Raw genomic sequence first — 13,727 nt, 5'->3', positions numbered from 1 at the left:
ATGTTTAATTTTCCATAGAAAAGTTACCTTGTTTAGATCCTCCACCTCTGTCGGTTTTTGTCATTTAAAAACTTCAAGGTATTTTTCTGTTTTTTTTTTTAATATAAAATGATGAAAAGGATACGGTGATAAATAAAAAACCAATATTTAAGGAAAACAATTTTGGTATTAGTAATAAAAAAAATCAAATCAAATGTTGAAATTGCCCACCATCTGCCAAAATATATTTTAAAATATATTCTCTTAAATGCGATTGATTGTTAAACAAAGCTTCTCTATTATTGCTAAGGATATTCGCGATTCCTTCCTCGGTCGTCCTTTGGTCGTCGCACTTTTGAAAGATTTAGAATATAACCTATTTATTCCTGATCAATTTATATTTTCTAAAAAATAATCAAATTGATTTTGTGGGGACTGAGCGAGAGAGCTATAGATATGGTGGAGCAGGTGAACTTCAACAAAAGGTAAGGCCCGTGATCTGCTACAATACAAAAAACATTTAAAAAGGTAAGAACTTATACAAAGGAAGGTATTTTTGAGTGCCAAACACCTAAAAACGATTGCGAATTTTGAACTCCCTAGCTGTGCTATGGTGAACTAGAAGACAACATTAAATTTGAACACCTGAGCTGCCAGTCAGCTGGCCAACGAGCGATTGGCTCACATCGTAGCTGTCATAGTGGTGCGTGATACCTACAAACAAATAATCGCCATCATGAAAAAGGCACACTGTACTTGGACGCTCTGCTAAAGTTTCACCAAAATCCTGTCGGCTTCTTCAGAGCTCTATTGAAACTGGCTCGCATTTTACTCTGTCCCTGCTTATATATTGCTTGAGGAGGGCGGAGCATTGTCTAGGATGATGCATTCTTTGGCGCATATGCATGGAATGGTGTAAACTGCTCGTATTTCAAATGGAATTTTGCCTTTGGCGGATCGAAGATGTTCACAGATTTTTGGACAAGTAGTAAATCAAGAGGAATCGAGAAGTTTTGTAAATAGTATTGCAATAGCAGTAGGAAGTTTCTTTGAAAAATCCCCGTTTCATTTATCAGAAATTCGACTGCAGTATTGACAGTTCAAAAATTTGTAGTATTGTCTGGCACCAACGAAATCATTCTGACCAGCAAAAAAAATAGGCGGAGCAATAGAAACAAATTGCACCTACTGTGCTGCCATCAAGAGTGAACCCCGCCAAAATATGAATTTTACGAAATTCTCAGAGAAGGAGTTATTTTACTTAAGAAATTTTTTTGTTAATTACTTTTACGTAATATATGTAACAAAATAACTACTATTTTTAACAGTTATATGAGTTAAGCAATTTCACATTAGGATGTCGTGGTTTTCTCCTGTATAAGGGTCAATAAAAGCGAGTTATGGTTAAGATTCCTTTATTTAAAAAGTTAAATAACCTCATTTCAACAAACGACCTAAAGCATATTGCCTGCGTTTTACAAAATTGGACAGATTATCATATAATAATTAGTAAAAAATAATGTGAAATATAAGGATAAGGATATTAGAATATGTTTACTTTTGTTTAGTTGTTTTTAATTTGAAACCTAGAGGATATTAAAATTTGAATGAAACCTCCAAAGAAAACATGAAATATCGAAAAATGTCTTGGGGCCTATTCTGCTAATTTATCGAATCATTTATTAGCCATCATTCTTAAGGAGTCTACCTTTTAGATGATTTTGACATATACAGTTCGTCCAATAGAAGTTTTAAACACCTAAAATACGACAAATTAGAATACAATGTAACAAATCTTCCCTACTTTCGGGAAGTAGTGTAAGTAATTTACCCTTTTTTTAATTTTCTCAACTACTTTCGCTACAATGTGCGTTTTTATTACAGAGTGATGCAAAATCACTAGCACATATAAAAAAATCGAAGCTAAATTTAACAACAAACAAAATGTAAAAATGTAACAAAATGTTAACAACAAATTTCTGTCAATAACTCCGGAATTCTCTATTTCACAAGAACTGATGCGCCAAAAAAATTTATCAGTCTAATGAAATACTGTGTTATGCGTTTTTAAATAAAGATAAATACAACAATATTTTTCCTAACCAACATATTTCCAACATAGAAACATGATTGAAAACGGTTAACACAATCAATAGGTAACATTCCAAATGACGCATGACAATTTTTTACTAGCGACAAGCGGTTGTAGTGTAAACTACAATAAATGTTTTCTTCTCTAATTTAACATACACCTTTTTTTTTGTTCTTTATCTAATCAATAATGTAAATAACTGGAACATTAAGGGTACCACAGTTATTTCCTTGAGTGCATAGAAATCGGTCCACTATAGATTTTTGACTTTTGAGTTTTTTTTTCTAGAAACCATCCATCTTACCCAAAAAATAAACATGCTATTTGGCAGAGAATTTAATATGCTTTAGTATGAGTTTAATAGGCTTAAACAAATGAAACGTGTTCGTGCAGCAGTTATAGCGACAGTAACAAACTTGTTATAGACTTAAATTAATCTCCTTTGCAACTAGAATTAATTGTATTAGCGGCGTTCTGTTGCTCGACAACTGGATATGACACGCGCAACAGTTCGAAGAGTATGCCAACAGTATGAGGAGACTGGATCCTTTGCTAGGCGCCCATTAACAGGCAGAAGGCGATTTACAACGGCTCGTAATGTGGTTCAATTGCAACAACAGATCCATGTTCGAAGAGTGACTATTAGTCAGTGGATAGTGAGAAGAAGACTGAAGGAAAATAACCTGACCCCAAAAACAACTGCAATTGGTCCAAAACTTTGCTTCGCACAGAATTATCCGAATTGGACATTGGGCCAATCTGGGTCTGTTCTGTTCTCCGATTTGACAAGAATATGCCTTTTTGGTAGTGTACCGAAGACAAGGAGAGCGATTTGTAGAATGCTGCAATAAAGAGCGAAACTTTTATGGAGGTGGTTCCTGCGTGACATGGGACGTAATTTCGATGGACGCACCAAGTGACCCTGTTTTCATCGGTAGAGACGGTCGTCGTCAATGGGCAGGAGGTTTAACAGGTGCTAGATACATCGAGGCTAGTTTATCAGATCACGTGGTATCATATGTCGACTACATTGGAGAAGAATTCATCTTTATGCATGACAATGCTAGGCCGCACACCGCAAGGATTGTGCAAGATTATATTACAGAAGTCGGGTTTCGAGTTATGGGGTGGCCAGCATACAGTCCCGACAGCAATCCGATCGAAGATTTATGGGATGATCCAAAGCAGAGGATTCAAGGTAGACATCGTACCCCAACCTTGATCAGTAGAGTAGCAGTAGAGGAAGGGTGGCTTAACATTCCACAAGAAACCAATTAATAAAAAATGTTGAGTTGCTAATTGTCAATAACCCTAAAACCTAAAAAGAAGAAATAAATTTTAATCAATTGAAACTCGTGTTAAGAACATTAAATTGTCTTTCAAAGAGTATTTGATCAGTAGTTTCTAAAAAAAAATGAAATTGAAGTCAGAAGTTCACTATGCACGCTAGCGGCCGAAAGAGTTTGGAAGTACTAAGACTGCTTATGTCGAATATTTTTTCGATGTAATGTCATTATTTCCAAAATCTAACGCAAATCTGTAACGAAGAACTTGTTCCGCCAGGAATTACATTCGACGAAAAAATAATCCTATTAGCGGCGTACAAAAAGGGTCGAGGATTTTTTCGATTGTCGAGTTTGGCGGGTGGACGACGTATACGTTAATCAAAAGAAGGATTAAGATGAAAAAATCTCCGGGATATTTATATTGTTGTGTCGGGGGAAAGACGTCTGTCGCGGAATCCCCTGGGGGGAAGATATACGAGTCGCACTTTATTCGGGCCTCTTCAAACATCCGCCACCAATTCCCGTGGTGACGTGCTTCGTGTTAATGAAGATACGACTGCGGGTTATTTTTTAAACGGCGATGTAACCGCTTCAGTGATAGCATTAAAGTTGACAACATTATAGTCTTTTCTTTTTTGGTTTGGTTTGAAAGTTACGACATACGCAACGTTCTTTTCACAGGGTAAACATATTTTTCCGTGTTTTTCTTCAAAATTTAATATAAAACGATCTAAGATAGATAGATGGATAGATATATTGGTAGTGATAAATAGATGGTGATAATCATGACGACTGCCCAAAATGATAACGTTCCAGTTGATAACATAGTTTCTTTTTTTGTGTTTTTCTTCAAAATTTCATACAAAGCGCCCTAAGATTGATAGACGGATAGATATATTGATAGTGATAGATAGATGGTGATAATCATAACGAATGCCCAAAATAATAACGTTTCAGTTGATAACATAGTTTCTTTTTTTTGTGTATTTCTTCAAAATTTCATACAAAACGACCTAAGATTGATAGACGGATAGATATATTGATAGTGATAGATAGATGGTGATAATCATAACGAATGCCCAAAATAATAACGTTTCAGTTGATAACATAGTTTCTTTTTTTTGTGTATTTCTTCAAAATTTTATACAAAACGATCTAAGATAGATAGATACATAGACATATTGATAGTGATAGGTACATAGTGCTGGCAGTATTTACGTTCATTCCACATGCCTCTCCAGTTTGTGAAAATTAGTACTAGGTTTTTTGTTTGTCAGTTTATCTTACAGCGTATACATGTTTTCTATATTTTTCTTCAAAATGTGTATAAAATAGATAGACGCTAGTATATAGATGGTGCTGGTTTACACACGGTAGTTACATAGCTCACGGAACTTACACTCATAACAATAGCAAAAATATAGGTTTGTATTTTAAATATTGTCTCGTTCATTCCTTACTATTGTTCGGCTGCTCGAAATAATTCTTTTGATGTATAATCAAGCGTACCTTGTCCACGCACTTGTTTTGCCTAGTAAGGTAAGCAAACTTCCTTGTTTCTACAGTGTTTGTTTTCAATTTAGCTTTTGTTACTCTCTCCGACCAAGAAACTCCATTATCTTAAGGATTGAGGACACATAACGCCTTACTGGATCTATTTAAAACTCCAGAGCAGATTACTTTCCGGATATTATTCTGGATCTTGGTTCACGCAAATGTACTCCAGTCTAGTCAACTCAGCACTTAATAATGTGTATTCTCTCATTCTCTGGACTTCCTTATTGCGAACATACAGCTTTCCTGGAGGTTTGCTTAGTGATAATCAGAATTTTTTTACTTGAGTATAAGTGTAAGTGTAAGCTTGTAGCTCAGCGCTAGCAAGGTGTAGTTGACAAAACGGATATTATAAATAAGTTCATCGTTTAGACCTAAACCTTCTGTTTCTTCGTAATTTTCTCTGAGTAAAGATTAAAAAGTTTAGGATAGAGGATGCATACCTGTCTTATTTTTATTTGATTATTAGCATGTGACACATAAGACTTGACAAAAGTTATTCTTATGGGATTATGCCCATTTTGTAAACGTGATTAATGAGATTTGTTGTGGACCGTGAATGTTCTGAGGGTCTCATAATAATGTATATAAAATTGAGGAATAACTAACAGACTAAAAAACTGTTTATAATCAAATACACACCTTAATGCAAATTAAATAATATTTAATTTCTTGGTCAGATTGTCAATATGAGCTGACGCATGCCAAGAAATTTTTTATATCTAATACGTTTTTAAGTGAAAAACAACTTTTTATTTAATTTTCATTTAGTATCGAGTTGATATTATTTAACGACATTGGATGTAATCCGTATGTAAGACGCATATAAGAAGCAAATAAGAAGCATATTTTATTATATCATCTGCAAAGAGTTTCTTCTTCTTCTTCTTCTTCCTTCTTCGTATTAGGCGAATTGCCTGTTCCTTCTTCGTCTCTGCAAGTTAGACTGCCAAGTTGTCGCACCAACGTTTTCGATGACGTCCTAAATTTGTGCCACCCATTCTTCTATCGTCCATTCTGCAGATATGTTCGTTTCATTCTTTCTTTCTACTGTGTACCCATTCATTTACATTTTCCACCTTGCGTGCTCTTCTTATGCTCTCATTTCTTTCTCTGTCTTACAGTGTTTTACCAGCTATTCTACGAAGTACTCTCATTTCGGTTGTCCCTAGTAGTTGTTTGGTTTTTGCTGAATCAGATCGAATTTCTGCAGTGTATGTCATAACTGGTCTCACTGTTGCCTTATAAATTCTTGATTTAGTTTCTACTTTGACATTTTTATTTTATTGAGGCATCCTGCTATTCTTGTTGCCTATGTTGTTCCTTCTCCCACCTCCGCCTCAATATCACAATAGTGAGATTTCTATGCCTAAATACATAAATTTCGTTTCCTGTTGTATAGCATTTCCTTCAACTTCCAGTTTGCATCTCAATGGTACTTTTGATGTCGTCATACATCTAGTTTTATGGGTTGATATTATCATATTAGGTGATTTGGCAGTGCAGTTAAATCGATATAATAGACCCTGTAAATCGTCTTCATTTTTGGGCAACTAATACGGCGTCGTCGGCATAACACAGAATACTGATTTCCTGATTCCATTCTGCCTCCCTATAATAAGCGTACATTTCTTATTATTTCATCCATAATGATGTTAATGATAATGTGTGGGATTGGCCTATTGTAGAGGAGATGTACTACGTCTCTTAGCTGTACACGGTCGAACGCTTTTTCTAAATCAATAAAGTACACAAATGCTGGTTAGTATTCACTTGATTTTTCTGTTATCCGTCTTATGTCAAAAGGGGCGTCTGTGCATGATCTGCCATATTTGAATCCCTGTTGTTCGTCTGCCAAGGATGTTAAGTCGATAATTTTGTCTGTTATCACCTTTGTTGGAAGTTTTAATGTGGTGCTTAAGAGATTTATGCCTCTGTAGTTTGAAGGCCGTTTTTTATCCCCTCTTTTAAACATCAGTATAGTGATGCTCGTTCGCCATCCATCGGGTTTCTTGTGTTGGTGGAGAATTTTTTGAGTTAGGGATTTTAACTGCTGTGTGAGGTATTGACCGCCATATTTAAGTAGTTCGTTTGGAATGTCATCTTGCCATGGGCTCTTCCTGTTCTTTAGCTTTCTGAGAGCTGTAATTATATCGAATGCCTCAATTTGTCACTATTTCAGGTGTGTTTATTTCAACCTCAATTTCTTCTGATTTGTTCGGACAACCCAAGTTTCTCTTGCTATATGATTTATTTCAACTAATTCATTGATCTGTTTACTTTGAGTTCCAATAAAGCGCCAAATTTGTTTTTAAAGTCCACAGAAATAATTTTTTTTGGTTTTGGTTTTTTGTTTTTTTTATTTGTCTTACTTGTACGCAAATAATTTGGTGTGTAAAAAAAGTAAAAGGGCATATCTACAGTTATCACATTGTGTTCTATCAGAAAGATTTAATTTAATTAATATTAACATCAACGAAACCTTTAATTTTTCGAGCAAAAATAAGACGCGACACTAAACAGTGAAAAGCTAAAAGGAGCTGCTGAAATATCGATTCGGAATCAGCGTGGTGTCAAAATTAAATTATATAAAGATAATGCGACGACACCCTGTATAAGCAACTTCGGCGATGTGTAGAACTGGCACCTACGGCAACCCCGACTAATAAACTTTTTTGTTTCAGATGAGAGCGTCAGCTTCTCAGAGCATTATTTTTTCCGTACGTCAAATGACGTGCCCTTTGGATGTATTCCTTTCGCATTTTCAACGGGACTATCACGCCCGCCAGATCCGAATTGTGGATGAATCGAAGATAATGTTTAAACGCCCACGTTCCCCGATGTTGTAAACACGTCTGTACCTATCCTTACGCGACGGCGGCGCTAGCGCCGATCGTGCCACTGTGTACCGTCCTTTATTTTTCTATGTGACCAAGTTGAATCAGTGTTATATTGCGTGTTTACCACTAGGGTCTCAGTCCCGCAAACGTAGTGTCTCGAAAATCTGGCGCAAATACGTACAGAGACGGGTCCAAAAATATAGTAGTTCTTGCTCTGGCATTATACAGGGTAGAGGAAAATATTTTCGAAACACGGAGCCTGGGTGACGTTTCGTGCGTAGAGGATTTTACTTACCTAAGCCGTTCATTAGCAGTTATCAGGAGTTGAGTTGGATTAGAAACTGCGGAACCTTTTTAAAATTTGACCCAGTTTGATATTTTTCTTTAATCAATTTTCCGTGCAAAAAAAAAACTATCCGCAGGGTATTTTGAAGAAACATAATTTTATTTACATAGCCGAAAAATGTTACTTTAGAAGATAACACATGTTCATTAAACAAACTAATCTTATTTAGCACATAATTTAGTCGAACTTTCTTTTAGTACCCGATAGGTTCATTTTCAGTTGGATACTAGAGGAAGTTTTCGTTGGTATAACGCAGGATGTGAACCTAAAATGTAACCTATTCAAAGCAACCAAAGGCGGTCCATTTGAAATTTTCAAGGTGACGTCACTGTACTGCTATTAACTACGTGAATTGAAATTCGTCCTTAAGTAACAACCTGCAAACTTTTCATTGAACGGTTTGCGTAAATCACCCTGTATATGTACACTATGTCCCAGTAAGTTGGAAGCGTATGGGATTATTAATTTTAGGAAAAAACCTATTTCTCTAATCCCATCTAAAAGTATAAGGTGTTGTCAAAAAATGTTTTTTAAAAATGTTTATCGGAACTAAAAATTACATTCAAATGTTCAAGTACGTCAATTTACATTGAAAATAATTCATAGATTCTTTCATACTTTTAAGTTTCAATTTATTTCGAGAATTGATATTACATTAGTTGCAAGACTTATTGCATTATGTATTTTTTATTTGCAAGAAACGAGAAGGTTATCATAGTTTTTATAATCAGAAAAGATAAAAGTTCGTTCAAAATAGAAACAATAACCTATTTTACCATTGTAATTGCTTCTTTGAATGTAGTTCAATACAATCGATATTCTTATACTACTGGAAAAATTGTATTTTTGACTTTCGAACATGCAGAACTTTTTTGGAAGAATTGGCCTTTTTCCTAAAATTCCTAAATCAATAAATCTCCCATATTGTTCCAACTCACTGAGACACACTGTATAGTAGCGTAGTAGGTGCGCTTGGACGAAATTGACGCCCCAGAGTGTATTTTGCTGTTGAGACCAATAACAAAAAGCACACACACATACATATTATATCTATATAGCTCGATTTAAATCGTTTGTTGTGTATCGTGCGTGTTGGAGTTTTTCGCTATAGCTTTAAAAGAGGTAAGAAAATGTCCGAAATCAAACTCTGCACGAGATGAGAAAATCAACTGTGAGACGTTACGCTTATTTAAAATATTTTATATAACGACGAGTGGAGACACTTCGAGCCTATTTGTCAGACATCCTCAGACGTTCCCGTAGGAATAATTCCCGAATTTCGGTGTCAATGTGCCCCCTCCGCCCACCCGCCCCTTAGGTCGCGCGTTTGTTTTTCGCGACAACCCGTGGAATTCAGGGGTAGCCCCTCAATCATTAAGGGCGTTTCGCAAGAAAGCAACACTCCATTTTTGTCTATTCAAAAAAATCGTTTCGAGCAATTTAACAGTGAAAAAAGAGATTGCCGATGGAATAAACCTACAGCTAAGTTTTTGAAGTATTGCGCTTCGTTTCAACACAACGAAGAATTCACAAATGAATGAACTTAAAAAAAATACATTTACAAAAAAAAATTGTTCGGACAAACACAAGTATCAGAAATTTCTGAAAATGTATCTAGTATTTTGAGTTCCTAGTCGCATTAAAATGAAAACCACAAATTCGCTAACTAAACCGATCCTGGATTCTTCAGATAAAATTTATCGGGCTACCCCTTTCATTTGTATATCTTACTGTCATTATATCTACGTCATATCGAATGTTGAGAATAAAATTGAATTTTCTACGAAGTGGCTTTGATTTTCCCCAGCATCCCGATGCTTTGCAGCCTCGAAGTTCTCAAATTTGAATAAATTGAAAGTCGATGGTTGATATAAAACAACATGGCGTTCCAAAATATATTTAGGCTGTGACCATCATAAATACTATTTACCGGGTCATCTGATCATGGGAAAAATTGTAAATGAAACTTTTCTTTACTTGTCTAATGCCAAGTAGCATTTATTATAATGAACTACTACTTTTTTAGGATAACGTAGTTTTTCAAATAGCACTCAAGCAGGAACAACAACTTTTTAAAACCGGTAATTTTTCTGCGACATTTTGACACCAAAATCCGTTAAAAAATGAGCTCACAGGAAGGAAAAAACCGGGTAAGAAAATACATTTTTATAAAAACAAAATATTACGTAGGTAGCTTTGCTTCTGTTCATTATATATTGTCAAGTCGGTAAGATTAAACATGCAAAAGAAACTCTCTAACTAGCTGGATTTACGTTGACGTATCCCACAACATTAGTTTTCATTTTTGTGGATTTATCATTTTCAATTCCAGTTTTCTAAAGAAAGAATGTGCAAGAAGGCGACGTCCCGGACAGCGGCCTGCATACAATGCACGGGTCTGTCGAGAGTTTTTTCTACCCCGTATATCAGAAATGTATCAACTTTTTCTCAACTTGTAAATTGATTATTGTTTTCCATGATAATCGAAATCGAGAACACGACAAAATCGATAATCAGATAAAAATGTAACTAGCAGAATTTTCAATCATGCCGATGATGATGAATAGAAGCAAAGCCACCTAAGTAAATATACTATTACTTACCTGTTTTTTTCCTTCCTGTGAGCTTATTTTTTAATGGTTTTTAAAAATTTTGGTGTCAAAATGTTGCAAAAAAAGTGTCGGTTATAAAAAGTTGTTGTTCCCACTAGAGCGCTATTTGAAAAAACTAGCTTATCCTAAAAAAATAATAGTTCATTACATTAAATGCTATTTACCATTAGACAAGTAGAGAAAAGTTTCATTTACAATTTACTTATGATTTATTTATGATGGTCACAGCTTCCTAAACAATTTTCAAAAATTAAATAAAAAATAAATAAAAAAAAGAGAAAAACCAGCCTATTCTAGGTAGAATGATCTTCTGAATCCCAAAATATTGAAGTTACTGTCGTTTCCGCTCAAACTAGAAGTGCAACCATTGACTACATGTCGTCAAAAAATTGGCCATTCAGCCTATATTAACACTTCCAAATTTCAAATTGCTATCTCAAGCCGTTTAAAAGTTATAGAGTGTCCCTAATGTCTTACGTTAGCCGGTATATAGTAATTCTTTCTGTTTTAAGTACATAATTAAAATAATAAAAAATAAACGAAGATTTAGGATAAATTAAGCACTATTTATCTATATTGATTCGACCCTTATTTAAAATGAGATATGCTATTTTAAGTGATTGTCACCTTATTAAGGTTAACCCTAAATAGCAAAAGTATTTTTCTTTTAAATATGTAAGGAAAATGAAAACGAGGATACAAATGAAACAAAAAAGGTTGAATATAAAAAATAACAACATTTAAAGGAAAATTTAATAACTCGGTTGCATTCTCCAATTTTTTTAAAAACTAGTTGTTTGATAAAACATTTGACGGCCTGCATGGGTTACGCGTACCACACTGGTCCATTGTTCCGATGCCTAGATTCCCAATCGACTAAACATTAGCAATCGAATCTATTGAATCAATTATGACAGTAACAGTATTTACTAACTTACTTTAAAGCATAATATGTTTTAAAAACGACCCTCTTAGATTTGTTGTTAAAAAAAAACTCTTGTTTCAAATATTTATTCGCACAAGCAAAATCCGATTATTTGGGACAAGGCCCCGTCCTCGGAGGGCAATCCTTTTCCGGAATGCACCGCCCTTTCCTATCTCTAGCGAAGCCCGGCTTGCAGTAGCAACTGTCGTTACACCTGACGTTGAAAATGGGACACTGACAGTTCCGGTTTGCGCATGTGTGCTGGCACGCGCTCCCGCATCCATAGCATTCGTTCAAGCCGGTGCAATTCAAACAGGCGAGGCCTAAAAGCGAAATCATTTTTAAAGCCATGCTCACATTTTAAAAACGCGTAAACTACAAACGCTTAATCAATCACTAGAAAGGCCATAACCCCAGCAAAAAGGCTTTCTAACAAACCTCTCAGGAGGATATAGGAATATGGCATTGAGAACCACAAAATCAGAATCTTCCGCATCTCGCAAAATTACAAACACACCACCAGGATTCGCCTTTATCTACAACGTCTACCACGCGGCATCTGTCTAATAAGCCCCCAAAAAGGAAAAGACTATGAGATATTGAAAATCACTTCTTAGAAGCCCACAATCTGTAAAATAGCGATCTTATAACTAGACTTCATCTTGAGCCGCGACTCCTACCATCGGTGGCCAAAGAGAGTGACCACACTACAGCATTAAAAATTCTCAGAATCTGGCGCAACCAAAGTTCGCCCTGATAGACCACCCCCACCACCCCGCCTCAAAAAGTTACAACAAAAACTGTCTAGTGAGCCTATAAAGAGGAAATTGAGAATCACTTTCTAGAAGCCCTAAGCCAAATGAGGGTCAGTCGACACCTCTAAATTACAATCTAATACCCCATCAACTGTGGTCAAAGACACCAAGATGAAATAAGAAACGGACATTGAAAATCACCTCCGAGAAGACCCAAATCACCACAGAGTTTGTGTCTGTAATATTGCAAACACACACAAAAAATAGTTGTTTCTCGAAATTCCAAACCAAAAAAAACACATGCAAAATTGCAAACTGGCAATCAGGTTTCACCTTTATATATTCAAAGCAATCATCACTCCGCATCACAATGTCACAAACCACATCGGAGTCTATCACATATAACGAAAACCACTGCCTGAAAGTCCTCAAAAAAAATCTGTCAATCAGCACACTGCAAACAAACTACAGTTCGCCTCGGCATCTCGGACAAAAAGACTCGAGAAAATTATGACTAATGAACCTTCAAAGAGGAAACAAGAATGGGACACTAACAATCCCATTCTAGCAGTCCCAAAAAACGTCAGAGTCTGTCAAAACCTGTCAAGTTACGACGACATCCATCACCTACACCATCTAGTGTCAAAAAGCCACAAGATAAGATTTGTATAATGGACCTCCAAAGAGGAAATAATAAGAGGAATTTTCCATTTTATAGAGAAAGAGAGAAACAATTTAATAGGCTAATATACCTCCGGACGGGTAGGATCCATCGCAGTAGGCGGAGCTTGGGAGATTGCAGTCGACGCAGCTGACGAAACTGGGCAAACCGACAAACGCGAGGATAAAAAAAACGTACCACTGCATATTTGTAACTGAAGAAGACAGTCGAACTGAACGTTTTATTTATACCGGCCGACTATCGGCGATTTTTAAACAAAGTGCGGCATACGTTGCGAGGTCGCTTCTTTATGCATTATGAATTGCTGCATGATTAGCCCATAAATTACTTTAAAGTTTTACGTTAATGTAATAAGTATGTAGGCGATGATTATTTATCTGTATTCCAACCAAAACTTTGTTATACATGGAGAAGGACATAGACAAAGACAGATAGGCCTACTCCACTTTTATTTTAACAAATAAAATCTATTTAATTAAATTTAATGTTTGTGGATTATAAAAGCCATCAAGTACGAAGATGCAATTTCCATTGAATATAAAATATTTCTCTTTAACAAGGAAGAAGCACTAGAAATAATGACATCATAATCTCAAGCAAATTTCAATTTTTGTTTAATTTAAAATAAAGTGGTAGATCTATGTATATTTAATATA

General features: G+C 35.5%; 2 protein-coding genes across 2 annotated transcripts in view; one reads left to right on the top strand and one right to left on the bottom strand.

Moving 5' to 3' along the window:
* The window catches only part of LOC132707486 (GTP-binding protein Di-Ras2), a 76,893-nt gene extending 65,326 nt beyond the window's left edge, over positions 1-11,567 (top strand). Inside the window, exon 5 of the mRNA XM_060679361.1 lies at positions 7,596-11,567. The gene's annotated coding sequence lies outside the window, so the exon portion shown is untranslated. The remainder of the gene's footprint in view (positions 1-7,595) is intronic.
* Positions 11,568-11,704: 137 nt separating this feature from the next.
* LOC132707487 (inducible metalloproteinase inhibitor protein-like) lies at positions 11,705-13,301 on the bottom strand. The gene is made up of 2 exons (XM_060679362.1): positions 13,142-13,301; positions 11,705-11,957 (listed from the first exon to the last, which is right to left on the bottom strand). Exons 1-2 carry the CDS (start codon positions 13,254-13,256, stop codon positions 11,743-11,745), a joined length of 330 nt encoding a protein of 109 aa, XP_060535345.1. The 5' UTR covers positions 13,257-13,301; the 3' UTR covers positions 11,705-11,742.
* Between the last annotated feature and the right edge of the window lie 426 nt (positions 13,302-13,727).

This window comes from Cylas formicarius, unplaced genomic scaffold (genome assembly GCF_029955315.1).
Source record: "Cylas formicarius isolate icCylForm1 unplaced genomic scaffold, icCylForm1.1 PGA_scaffold_9__14_contigs__length_23061073, whole genome shotgun sequence".
Lineage (NCBI taxonomy): Eukaryota > Metazoa > Arthropoda > Insecta > Coleoptera > Brentidae > Cylas > Cylas formicarius.
Note: the sequence above shows the minus strand (reverse complement) of the source record. Positions and strands in the feature narration are given on the sequence as shown.